At 55.5% G+C, this 13,658-nt stretch overlaps 1 protein-coding gene across 9 annotated transcripts in view; it reads right to left on the reverse strand.

Moving 5' to 3' along the window:
• ABLIM2 (actin binding LIM protein family member 2) overlaps positions 1-13,658 on the reverse strand; it is a 142,533-nt gene that overhangs the window by 79,042 nt on the left and 49,833 nt on the right. For all 9 annotated transcript variants that reach the window (XM_019796776.2, XM_019796783.2, XM_019796781.2 and 6 more), the window contains exons 4-5: positions 6,896-7,011; positions 1,261-1,387 (exon numbers count right to left, since the gene is read on the reverse strand). In XM_019796776.2, the coding sequence (XP_019652335.1) occupies positions 1,261-1,387; positions 6,896-7,011 (243 nt within the window). The remainder of the gene's footprint in view (positions 1-1,260; positions 1,388-6,895; positions 7,012-13,658) is intronic.

A 13,658-nucleotide genomic window follows, 5' to 3' on the forward strand; every position in this document is an offset into this window, starting at 1 on the left:
GGTCTTGTGCATAGGGAGGGTATGAGAGGAGCCAGGAGATGGACGGGGCACATCGGCGACCTGATCTGGATGCCCTGGGAGTGATGTGTACTCATGCATGTGTGTGTGCACGTGTGTATGAGTGTGTCTGTGTGTGTGTGCGCATGTGAATGTGTGTACATGCATGTGTACTCATGCACGTGTGTATGTGTGCATGTGTGTATGAGTGTGTGCGTGCACGTGTGAATGTGTGTGTACTCATGCATGTGTGCGCATGGGCATGTGTGTATGAGCATGCCCGTGTGTATGAGTGTGCACATGTGTGCATGTGTGTACGAGTGTGTCTGTGTGTGCGTGCATGCGTGTGAATGTGTGTACACACGTGTGTACTCGTGCGTGTGAGCACATGTGCCTGTGTGTGTGTGTGCATGCACATGCGTGAATGTGCAGGCACATGTGTGCATGAGCATGCATGTGTGTATGTGTGTGTGTACTCGTGTGTGTGCACGCACACAGGTTTCATTCTGTGCAGCTCTATTGCACAGCCAGGCCCTGGGACGGTTCCGCTCCCTCCGGCACCAAGAACCAGCAGGCTCTCCCACATTAGCGGCCCACAGAGCCCCCCACCTTGCAGGAAGGAGCCCGCTCTGCACATTTCAGTCCACCCCCTGACTCTGGACCATAGGGGGCTTCCCTGACGCAGTCCCCCCATCCCAGGGACTGAAATGCACCCCTTCCTGGCAACCCAGCTGCTCCCGCTCAGGGCTGCGAACTCCCAGAGGCTCCGTCTGCACTGCCTTCTGATGAGATGTGCGCTCCGACCCTCACCCAAACCAGCCATCAGCACATCCTGGCTGCACGTCCGGGGTCTGGGAACACAGGGTCAGCCAGGGGGACCAGCCGGCTGGCCAAGCCCTGCAGGACGTGGAGCTGGGGCTGAGTCGTCACTGCTGTGACAGCTGAGGTGGGTCAGCCCTCTTCCCCTCACTCCTGCTGCTGGGGTCAGCGGGCATCCACCGTGCATTCTGCGGGTGACCCAGGCACCACGGGAGGGTGACCCCCAGGGACGGGCAAGGGGAAGCATTTACAAAGGCAAAGAGGGGGGCTCGGTCTCTGTTTCGAGCCACAGAAATGGAGCTGAGGTCCCTGCAGACCACCTAGGGAAACAAGGCTGCCAGGAGTAGGCACCGGGCAGGGGGACAAACACGCAGGGCCCTGCGTCTGCACGGGGGACAGGACAGGAGTGACCACAGGAGGGACACAGGAGGAGCCGCCACTCACTTGCTGATGTACTCCGCGTCCAGCTGCTTCCCGCACGTCTCACACTTAAAACAGCCCAAATGCCAGTGTTTGTCCAAAGCCACCAGGGACTGGCCGTTTTTTATTTCCGTGCCGCAGCCCCCACAACCTGAAAGAAAGAACAGGACACGGACATCATCACCGTGGGCCAGGAGTTGTGGGGCCCATACTGCTGGGTCTCCCCACACAGAAGCGCCTAGAGCCGGCCTGAGGGAGGGGACAGAGGGGACAGTCTAGCTGGGTGTGCTGGAGGGACCCTGCTACACGCCAGCTGGTGTGAACACGTAGAAAACAAATCCAAAGTTCATCCCTGCATGCATTGAGTGCTGACTGCATGCAGCCTGGGCTGGGAGCTGACAGAGACCACACCCGCCGGAGGACGGGCGACAGGCCTGGGCAGCAGGTGTGTCCTTGATTGAGAGGGCACTGCAGGGCGGGGGCTGCCTGGAGGGGAGGCAGCAGGTATGGGGGGCCCCATCTGTCCTCCTCTGTTGACAAGTAGACTGTGAACTGAAGTGACCTGACCAATGTGCCCCCCAAGGGGATGTGGCCTCCTGCCACTCCTTCCTCCGGGCACTCCCCTGCCTGGATACCCCTCCCAGGAAGCCCTCCTGGCCCACTCTCATCTGGACCTCCTTCTGTGGCCATCTGTGCTGCATCCCAGACACAGACAGCCCAGCCCCCCGCCCGTGTTCCTGCTCCAAGTCTCAGCCCAAGGCCGAGCTGGGCCCCAGGCAGGCAGGCTCGGGGATTCCTCCCTTGGAAGCTGCCCCCAGGTGATGTGGCCCCCACCTGCTCTGGAACCCTGACTGGCATCCCCACACTTCCTCTGCTCGAAGATCGGACCCACAATCCGAGATCCAGGGCCATGAGAGAAGAGGGCGGCTTGTTCACCTGAGGACCCTCGGGGCCCAGCGTGGGCTGGCAGCTCGAGCGCTTGCCGAATGCATGCACGCGTGAATGAATGAATGGGGACCAAGATGATGCCCTCCCCACTCAAGTTCAGGAAGCATCCAGACCCCATCCCCAACCCGCTACCTCCATCAGTCCCCCAGCAGCACAGAGACCATGCAACTCGCCCGTTTCAGATAAGAGCAGGCTGGCTTTGAGCGCGGGCTCACTCCGTAAGCTCCAGGTCACCGCCTTGCAACCAAGAACGACTATGCTCCCCAGGGGACACTTGGCAATGTCCAGAGATGCTTTGGATGGCCACAGCTGGAGGGGGCACGCTCCAGGCACCTGGGGGCCGAGGCCAGGGATGCTGCTCGGCACCTCCAGCGGACGGGACGGTCCCACAGCAGAGAACCGTCTGCCCAAACTGTCAACGGTGCCAGAGTCAGGAAACCCGGCTTGGAGCCTTAGCGTGCTTCTCCGTAAGGGGGCCAGGCGAAGGAGCATGCCACCCCGCATTGCGCCAACAGGTGGCGGGGAGGCAGGGTGCACGTGGTGAGAAACATGGCCCTTGGAGCCAGACTGCCCTCCCTAGCTGCGTGACTGTGGGCAAGTCATGCCACGTCTCTGTGCTCAGCACAACGGGGATGCATTTTACGGGGATAATAATGGTCCAGGCTCACGCACTTGTTACGAGGCTGAGGAGAGCTAACAGCTACAAGCCCACAGGTGTGTCTGAAAACCCACTCTATTCACGTGAGGCTGGACGCTGTGATTCGTGCTGCTGCTGTCACGATGGGAAGACCCGGTGGCCCAATGCCCCGTGGTAGCCACCTGAGGATGCCTTGGACAGGACACTCCACCTCCTGCCGGGCCTCAGGGGAGGGCCCAGAGGCTCCGGGTCAGCATGCCAGCTGCAGCTGCAGGGCTGCAGGGCTGCAGGGGGACGTGGGCCTGACACCCGGCCCCAGCCCCTCACTCATCCCGGCGAACTGGGGGCAGAGTCTCACCAACAGCGAGCCCTGAACTCGGAGGTAAGAGCAACATGCTCGTAGGATTGTTGTCATGGAAACAGCAATCCGCACTTTCTAAATACAACTGGAGCTCAGGGTCCCTTTGCAGGGCTTTGCAAATGACAGCACAGAGTCTTGTGATGAGTCCTGACGACAACAGTCATCAGCAGAGGGGATGTCCTCGAGGGAGTGTCCCCACTGCCTGGGGCAGAGGTCGCCGGGAAGGCTGCCCACTCACCCACACACCCTGGCCAGGTTCATCACAGCAACGGGGATGCGCCTGGGCCGCTGCCCCAGCATGACCCTTCCAGAAAGTTCCAAACAAAGTGCTCCCTCCTCTAGCAGACGTTTCACGGGATCTCCAGCTCTGCCACTAACTTGTGTGGGACACAGGGTGTGTGGGGCAGCCTCTCTGAGCCCCAGCTGTGAACTGGGGAGGGTCGGACCCACCCTCACCCCCGTCCCCCAGGTCAAACCAGGTTAGGAAGCAGGGAGGGGCTCCGAGTTGAATCTGAGATTCACTTTGGACAGCATGGAGCCCACTGAGGTCTAAAACGTGAAAATGTTGACATGTTATGAGAGGGGCCTGTCATTTCTCTGAAAGCCCCAAACTGAGTGAAGAGCCGGAAGCAGCAACTGGGAGACAGAAAGCGTGTTCGAGCACGCCCCACGCGCTGGGGCTCTGAGCCACACGGGCGACACCCGCCCCTGACGGCAATGCGAGGGCGTGAGGTACTCGGCTGGAAGGCGGCCAGGAGTGGGTGTTGGGTGCTGGGGGCTGCAGCACCCCACAGGGCAGGTGCACCTGACGAGGCAGTCACTGAACCCCACAAGGCATATAACCTCACAGCCTCACTGCCCCGTTTCCCAGGCAGGAGCGGGGCAGCGGGGGGCTGGGGCTCCGGGACAGCCTCTCTCGGGGAAGAAGACACAGAAGCTCCAAGGGCCACAGACCGGATGGTCTCGGAGGGAAGGGCTGTGGACCCTCGCCCCGCTCTCCTTCCTGCTGACTCTGGGGGGGCCTCCAGGCCCCAGCTCCTTCGCGGCCCCGGGTTCTGGGTGTGAATCCACGTATGCCCTGGTAGGGCTGAGCCCCAGCCGCTGAAGCACGGACCTGGGGTGGATGCGGAATGGGTGGCCAAGCCCAACAACAGGCCCCCGGCCCCCCAGCTTGGACAAAGCTGCTCCCCACTCTGTGGCCCTGCGGCCCCCCCTGTGCCCGCTGTGCCCCAGACCCCTGCCCACGTGCGCTTCTGACCCCGCGCCCAGTCCCAAGGCCGAGAGAGTGGACACAGCTTGCCCAGGGCATGCAGGGGTGAGAGAGAGGGTTCACCAGGGGCGGCCAGGCCCAGAGCTGTCCCCGATGCCCCTGGGAGGGCTGCCCTGTGAAAGCGAGACAGAGACCGAGACCAGCAACAGAGCTGGAGGCTGGGGGAGCCCAGCGAAGGGGAGCCCGGAGGCGAAGCGACAAGCACTCCTGGGGAGGAGACGCTCCTCTGGGCCGTGGGGGAGGCGGCCCAGGGCAGACGCTGTTGTGCAAGGCTCAGAAGGAGGGGTGTGCACCTCCAGGGAGGGAATGGCGTGGGCGTCCAATGCGAAGCGCTTACCCTGTTTCTAAGCAACAGCCTCAGGGCCAGAGAGCGGAAGAGGGACGCTGAGGGATGCTCGGGGCCCAGGACTCCAGCGGGACTCCTACCTCCACAGCTGCCCCCGGAAGGGCAGCTTTCCCCCTTCCACCCGACTGCAGGGGGCCGCAGCCCCTCCCCCAGCCCCACAACCTGCAGGCAAACCACACTGCTCAGGGTCCTCCCAGCAGCCTCACTCAACAGCCATCTATGGCTCCCTGCTGCCTCCGGGACGCACTTGGGACTCCTTGGCATGGCTTTGCCCTCTGGTTTCCATCTCTCCTGCTTCTTTCTGTTCCCTGTCCCCACACGCCAGCCCCCCTTGTCCACTCAAAGGGGTCTGGTGGTTGCCCATGGCACTTTCCACTTTCTCCCTGTTCTATACTGCCTTCCCTTCAACGCCCACCTCCCTGAACTTGTGTGTCATTTCGGAACAAGACCACCTCCTCCCAAAGCATCTGGTCACAGCAGGGTGAGCTCCCCAGCTTTGGAGTTTGAAGGCCTTGGCTCAAGCCTCAGGTGCACCATTCCCTAGCTGGACATGGGGTGCCTGGCGCACACCCACCTCCCCACCAGATTCAGGGCACTTCTGCACCTACAGAGGGGAGGGGGGAGGAGGCTTCCCGCCTGGCAGGGCTGCTCTGTGCACAGAGGAAGCAGGAATTCGGAAGATTCTGCAGATACCCACAGAGGAACCAAGAGCTGGTGATGAATGTTTAACACTTTCTAGGCACAAAAAAGGGTCTAAGCTGGAGAGCCTCACTGTGGGCTGGAAAAGGGGGCAGGTTACATTATTAGACCATCTGAGGGTCAGGGGAGTATTGGTTCTCTGGACAGGTAAATTTGGTATTTTAAAATAAATTTACATTTGGAAAGGGCAGAGCCTTTTAAAACTCTCAAAAAATTCTCAATGAGTCCGGGTTCAGGCATATTTCCCTTTTTACTCTGGCTCCTGGGGAGCTCTGGACAAACTGTTCAAACAAACTCACTCGCTTTTAAAATTTTGCTTGTTAGAGTTTTTGATTACTATTTCAGATTTAATTATAACAGTATTGGTTGTGAAGAAAATTCTCAGAAGTCAAGCAATCCCGTCCTCAGTGGGAGAGAAAGTTTTGAACGGAGGACTGTCCTAGCAAGCCCCAAAGCCAGAGCCTCACCAGCTGGCACCACTGCTAGCTTGCCTCCCCAGGGGATGAAGGCTCCACCTCCTTCACAGAGTAAAACTACTGGCAGACCCCCCGAGGCCAGCCCTGAGCTTCTAGAAGACTGCAGCTGCAATCTCTTCTGGAGAGACTTAGAACGCGGCAGCCAAGGCAGGCGGGCAAGAAGAAGGTGCTTCACAGGGACAGGGAATGAGCTGGGAGCGAGGGGCTGGCTCTGGAAGTCCGCAGAAAGCCCTGTCTGTCGAGGGACACGCAACCCCAGCACTGGGGGCACCACCGTGACCACGGCATGCAGGGTGGGCGCTGAAACTCCCTTTCTGCCCAGGAAGCCCGGGCGGCAGCAGGCCCTGGAGCACCGGGCCCCCTTCCCCATCCCCACACACCACGTCTGGCCCAGAAGAGCTGCGGAAGCTGCGGAAGGCCGGCTCCCGCCTGCCCGCCTTGCTTTCTCGCGGCCCTGCACCCTCAGCGACGCTCCAGCGCACGTTTATTTCGTGACGGTCTGCTCCTGCATCCAGCAAGCATCTATTGAGTACCCACTGCATACAAACCCTGGCCTTGTTCCTGGGGCGTGTAGCAGTTAACCCAGGAGCTCCTGACCTCAGAAGCCCAGAGTTCAGTGCTCTCCTAATGGCTCCCCCAAAGGGCTTCTGCAAGGTCTGGAATTATCTGTGGAGCTGAATGTGTGTGTGGAGGGGCAGGGAGATGACCAGGGGAGGCCAGGAGGCTTCCTGGAGGAGGCAGGCTGGAGGGAACAGCCCCCTAGAGACTTCTGTCCCTTGTTTCTTCCTGTGCCTGTCCACAGTCACCCTTCAATCCTACCGCTTCTGCTTTGGGTCTGTGGGGTCAGCCCCTCCCCGCACACTGCAGAGGCCAGCCCCCCATCCCCTACCCCATACCCCCACGCCTCTGGGCGCCCACTTACTCCAGAGGCCCTGGGACAGGTGCACGCTGCTGCCCGCTGTCTTGGGCAGGGAGCACTTCTGACACATGCATTCCTTCCCGTTGAAGGTCACTCGGTCCCCCGGCGGGAAGGGCAACCTGAAATAAGAGAACGCGTGACCAGCCAAGATCGCCTCCAGATCTTCTCCTGGGTGGGGGTGGGGAGACACCTTCCCCCAATATACCACCACCTCCCCGGGGCCTCACGGAGACAGGAGCCACAGGCTGAGGACGCAGGACCTCCCCATCCAGGCCCCCCTGCGTTCCTGCCGTGTGAGCCCCGGCTCGACACCCACGCCTGAGCCTTGGTCCTCGTCCGCACAAACAGGCAGGATGGCAGGGCCCAGGAGAGGAGCAGTGAGGCAACCAACCGGGCAGCCTCAACCGCCCCCTCCTCCATTCACCCCTGCCTCCCCTGACCACCCAGGATGCTTTGTCCATATCAGTTCAACAACAATGGTGACTGCTAGCATTTATTGAGCACCTACTGTGTGCCAGGTGCAACAAATCAGGACAGATACCTCAATGCAAGCCTCATGTAATAACTTGGGGACATTTGTCCAAGCTGGAATTTCCTTCATTTTTTTCTCTATAGGTGAGAAAACTGAAGTTCAGAGAGGATAGTTAACTTTTCCAAGGACACACAGTTGACTCATGTCAGAACCAGAGTCAAACCAAGACCTGTTCAGGCTCCAAAACCCCAGGATTTATTTCCCTCCGTGCACCTCTAAGAAGTCAGTGCCTCGTGCAAGCACGCCCTGTAGACATCAAGGTACTGTACATTATAGCCCATCTTTATCTAAGTTTGGCATTTTGCTTCTTATGGATGCTTTTGTACTAATTTTTAATTTTTTTAGTATCACATTAAAATATCATTTACCTTGATTGCTGAGTTTGGGGGCACTCACTGAAATTCTGCATCCAGAGAGAGTCCCAGCCCCGGTGCAGGCTGGGCGGAGGCAGCAGATAGCCACTTCACCTCCCTGCACCAAGGACGTCCCCCCTGGTGCCTGCGAGATGGGTAAGGTGGCTGCTCTCTGGCAAGCGAGGGACAGGCCACCTGCAGTCAGGGGCTAGAAGGCCGACTTCAGGGTCCTGCCCGTGTCCATTCCGGCCACCTGCTGCCACTGAGCTCCCAGCAGCCCCGGGACCACGTTCCTTCCCCAGCTCAGCCTGGCCAGAGAACCTGAGCTCTGGGGCAGTAGCCTGCAGAATTCTCTGGACCAGGACATGCCCTTTTCTCAGGTTAACCTTTGTGTCTCGCCTCTGCCTTCTCAGGGCTGGACAATCCCTGGCACATCGGGGCACTCAATAGGTACTTGCTAACGAGTGAGTGGGTGAGTGAGTGAATGAGTGAACGAGTGAATGAGTGAGTGACTGAAGGCCTCCGGGGGGCCCAACGCAGCACCTCCTTCTGCCTGACCACCCCACGCAGCCTGCCCAGTCACAGCAGCCCCAGGCCAGCCCCAAGCCTGCACCATGCCTCCCCCCAGTATAGGGGCCTCCCCTAGCCCCCACCTTGTAGGCTGGCGTTCATCCAGCAGGTGTGTTCTGGGGCCCCTGTGGGGCCAGTCCCTGCTCTTGCGGACCCAGGATAAATATAGGCTGAGCTGGCCCACCTCCCCAGGCTCGTGAGACAGCCCCATAGACCCGGCTCCTCAGGGCCCGGACCCTTTGCAGCTGTGTCACCTGCAGCCAGTGCTGTGCTCTGCTGCTCTCTCCTAGAGCCTTGCTGCTGGCCTGGTAGGTGGGATGTTGGGTGTTGGGTGTTGGGTGTTGGGATAGAGTGAGCATGTGCTCCGACAGGGTCTCCGGCTACGTAACCCAGAGAAGGTGACTTACCCCATCTGAGTCCTGTTTCTCACTTGGAAAGTGGGACTGATAACACCTGTCTCATGGGGTTGTTAGTCATTCCTCCCTCCCCCCATCTAGCCATCCATCCATGCATCCAGCCAGCCATCCATCTATCCAACCATCCATGCATCCAGCCAGCCATCCATCTATCCAACCATCCATGCATCCAGCCAGCCATCCATCTATTCATCCTTCCCTCCCTCCCTCCCTCCATCCATGCACTCATCCTTTCACCCACCCATCCATCCCTCCTACCATCCAACCACCCATCCATCCATCCATCCATTCCTCTCTCCATCCATCCATCCATTTATCTATCCATTGGACAAACTGCACGGAAAGCTCTAGCATACTGCCTGGGACCAGGAGGGGCTGAATAAACAATAGCTATTATTTTATTAGTTCAACTTTATTGAAATATACTTTGACAAATGCACCCATTCATGTTATCAATACCACAGTCATGATATGGGACATTCTGTCCACTGCAAAAAGTCCCCTGTGACTGTCTATGATCACACCCCACCACCACCCCTGACCCCAGGCAACCATGATGGGGATTCTGTCCGTGGATTGGCTGCGTCTTTTCTGGGACTGCTACACATGGAATCACACAGAACATGGTCTTTAATGTCTGGTTCAGCATCCTGCCCGACCAACGTTCACTCACACGGCTGTGTGCATCAGTAGCTTGCCCCTCATTACTGTGGGGTGCTGCTCCACTGGAGAGGTGAGGGGCAACATGATTCCACTCACTGCCGAACGATATCTGGGCTCTTTCCAGTTGGGGGCTGTTACAAATGAAACGGCTACGAACATTTGGTGACAAGCCTTTCCAGGGACACGTGCTTCCACTTCTCTTGGCCACAAACCTCGGGGTGGAGTCACTGGGTCACACGCTAAATCAGCCAAACTGATTTCCAGACAGGCTGCACCACTTTGCATTCACCCCGGCAATATATGAGCGTTCCTTCAGCTTCATATCCTTCGTACCCTCGCCAACACTTGTCATTGCCCACCTTTTTAGCTTGAGCCACTCTGGTGGATGGTTGAGGGTATCCCACCATTTTAATCTGCACTGTCGCGTGTGCACATAGTGATTTGTGTCTATTTTTCTGTGGAGTGTCTGTTAAATTCTTCTGCCCATTTTTTATAGGGTTTTTGTTTATCTTCTTTTTTTTTTTAAAGATTTTATTTATTTATTCGACAGAGATGGAGACAGCCAGCGAGAGAGGGAACACAAAGCAGGGGGAGTGGGAGAGGAAGAAGCAGGCTCATAGCAGAAGAGCCTGATGTGGGGCTCGGTCCCAGAACGCCGGGATCACGCCCTGAGCCGAAGGCAGATGCCTAACTGCTGTGCCACCCAGGCGCCCCTGTTTATCTTCTTATTGATGACTTGTAGAAGTTCTTTATATATTTTGGATGCCAGTCCCTCATCAGATATATCTTATCTACCAGCTGACAGCTTGCTTCTGCACTTTACCATTGTCTTTTGACATCATTTTTCTTCTTCTAACTTTACCGTCACGTAGGTGTGCTGGCAACAAGTTCTCTTAGATTTTGTGTGCCTACAGAAGCCTTTATTTTGCCTTCATATTTTATTTTGTAGAGGGGACACATTTATTCATGTTATTTTAATCACATACATCTTGGAGATACTTGAGGTTCAATTCCAGACCACTGCAATAAAGCAAATATTGCAATAAAGCAAGTCATATGGATCTTCTGGTTTCCCGGTGCATAGAAAAGTGATGTTTACACTGTAGTCTATTAAATGTGCAATAGCATTAAGCCTAAAAAACAATGTGCATACCTTAGTAAAAAATACTTTATTACTAAAAAATGCTAACCATCATCTGAACTTTCAGCAAGTCGTAATCACTGATCGCAGACCAGCATGACAGATATAATCATACAAAAGTTTGGCATATTGCAAGAATTACCAAAAGGTGACAGAGAGACACGAAGTGAGCAAATGCTGCCAGAAAATGCCACTGACATACTTGCTTGATGCAGGGTTGCCATGAACCTTCAATTGGAAAAAAAAAAAAAAAGCAGTATCTGCAAAGCGCCATAAAGTGAAGTGCAACAAAATGACGTATGCCTGTGCTTAACATCCATGCCATTCAATGTGCACGGTTCAACGGTTTCTAGCGCGCTCACGCTCGTGCATGTGTCCCCAGGATCAGTTTGAGGATTTTTCATCACCCCAAAAAGAAACCCCATACTCTTTAGGGGTCTTGCCTTCATTTTTTGAAAGTCTTTTTCTTTTTCTTTTTTTTTTTGACTTGGTATGGAATTGATTTTTTCCCCTTATAACTCTTTAAAGATGCCATTCCATTATCTTCTAGGATGCATAGTTTAGGTATGAAGTCTGCAGTCATTCTTTCATTCCACTGTATATGAGGTGCGTCTTCTCTCTAGCTCCTTGTTGGATTTCTTACTATTATTTTTCAGAAATTTGATTATGATGGACTTAGTAGGTTTCTGTCATGTTTTTTCTGCTTGGGGTTTATCAAGATTCCTGGATCTGTGGGTTTATAGTTTTCATCAAAATTGGAAAATTTTCAGCCATTATTTCTTCAATTATTTGTTCTTCCCTACCTCCAGGGTGTCCCCCTCCCAACCCAGACAGGCAGAAAGATCCATTATCCTCAGATCCCTGAATGTTTTCATGTTTTCCGGTCTTTTCTGTCTCTTTGCTTTAGTTTGTATAGTTTCTATTGTTATGTCTTCAGGTTCACCATGCCTTTCCTCTGCAATACCTAACCTACTGCTAATTCCTTTGAAGGGATTTGTCATCCCAGAAATTGTCATTTTCATTTCCAGAATTTCCATTTGGCTTCTTTTTATTCCTTCCGTAAGATTTCTACTTCCATTCACATTTTCCTTTAAATACCTAAGCATATTTTCAATACTGTTTCAAAGCCACCATCTGCTGGTTTCACATCACTCTCATTTCTGGGTCTATGGATATTGACTGGTTCTTCTTCTGGTTTTGGGTCTCATTTCCCAGATTCTATGACTAGTAATATCTGACTGGACGTTGGGTGCTGTCAATGCTATGCTGCTGAGGGCTGGATTTCCTGTCTTCTTATGAAGAGTGCTGGCAGGCAGTGAGCTCATTTGCAGATCAGTGCAAGGTTTTGGGGGTTTATGCTTGTACTTTTTTTCACCAGGTGCTTATGGCCTTTGCGCTAGGGCTATTTTAGTCCCACTAATAAGGCACGACTTTTTTGGCATCCCCACTGCATACCTGGGTGTCTAACACCCTGGTCACAACTCGAATGTTTCCCAGCCCAGGGAACCGTTCAGCTTACAGCAATCCAGCCATTCTTCATCCACCTTGTGAATTGTCCTCTATGCCTACGTGGCTTTGTGTTCAGTGAAAGGCTCAAAGGTGCCCCCACATTGCTCTCTGTGCTTGCTCTGTGTGGCTCCCTCCCCTATGGGGCACAGCCCCTGCTGCTCGTATCACCGCCTCCTCACTCAGTCTCCTCTCCTTGCAGTGAGGCTCCAGGAACTGCCTCCAGGCACAAAGCTGGGTGGTTGCAGGGTCTGTTCCCTTTGTGGCCCTGGTATTAGTCCCACACAGACTGTGCCCCAATGCCCCCACACAGTTGTTTCATGTAGAGTTTTGCAGCTGTGTACAGAGGCTGGTAAGTAGAGCCCAGTTATTCCAGTGTGACAGAGCTCGCTGCTGTTATTTTAAAAACAGAAGATTATCCAGAGGCGATCTTTCAAACTTATTCTGATCATGTCCTTTTGTCTCTAAGAAATCAAACATTGTATCATCCTTGCGGGAATTCTGAGACCCACACATGCTGCAACAGCACAGTGACTGTCATTAGAAATAGTCCCTGTCATTGCTCCCTCCTCTCTGCAAGGCCCTGACGAAAACATCCATTTCTGTCCAGCACACATGCCACACCCACAGACAACAGCTTTGGGAACAACACTCATAAAGTCCCCTTGAAACTGGGTGTGGTGAGACAGAGAAAACAGAGCAGAAAATAAACTCTGTGTTCTTTTTATTCTTTGTTTCTTACACATAGAACATCTCCCTGGGAGCAGTGTGTCTAGGACAGGGCGTGGGGTGCAGGAGGAAGCTGTTCACATGGGAAAGCTGCTCCTGGCCTCCCTCCTAAGTCCCCAGAGGTGTGGGGCAGACCGGGGAGCTGGCTGTGGCCCTGCTGCGAGGGTCAGGCTCTTGTCTAACTCCAGTGATCCTCTGCCTCCTCCCTGCTCTGGGCCCTTCTCATGGATGCCAGGGGGCAGCGGGGAGGAGGGACTCACAGAGGGGAGGCAGGGGCCCCAGTGTGGAGGCCGTGGCAGGACCCCAAGCACGCACACTTTGAGACCTGAGTGGGGGTAGTGGCTGGGCAGATTCTAGAAAGGGAGGGACCCTTCCCCACATCTGGAAGACACCCATGCTTGCGGGTCATGCACCCAGGGGTTGGGTGAGAGGCCACCCACTGATCAAGGACTCCGGACAGCTGAAGGGTGGTGGTGGGGCTGAACTGTGGACCCAGCGGCACCGATATGAAAGAAGAAACGTGTGGAGGATGCTGGTAAGAGAGAAGCTCACCAAGGGGGCTGAGGAGGGTGGGGAGGGAGCTCCTTCCCAGAAGCCCAAGGAGGCCTTGTGTTGGCAGCCTCAGAACCTGTTGGACTCTGTGCCCCCTGGAAAGAGGGCCTGGTCCTGTACTTCAGGCAGGGGGTAGAGGCCTGCGAGGTCTGGGGTTGAACAAAGATGTGCCTTGGGGCATAGCTGCCCCGTGTCCACCTGCCACCCCTGAACTGGGCCCTGCCTCCCCTCCCAACTGTGGCCCAACAGAAGGGAGGAGGGAGGGGAGGAGGGAGGGGAGGAAGGAGGGGAGAGGGAGGGGAGA

This window comes from Ailuropoda melanoleuca, chromosome 11 (genome assembly GCF_002007445.2).
Source record: "Ailuropoda melanoleuca isolate Jingjing chromosome 11, ASM200744v2, whole genome shotgun sequence".
Taxonomy (NCBI): Eukaryota; Metazoa; Chordata; class Mammalia; order Carnivora; family Ursidae; genus Ailuropoda; species Ailuropoda melanoleuca.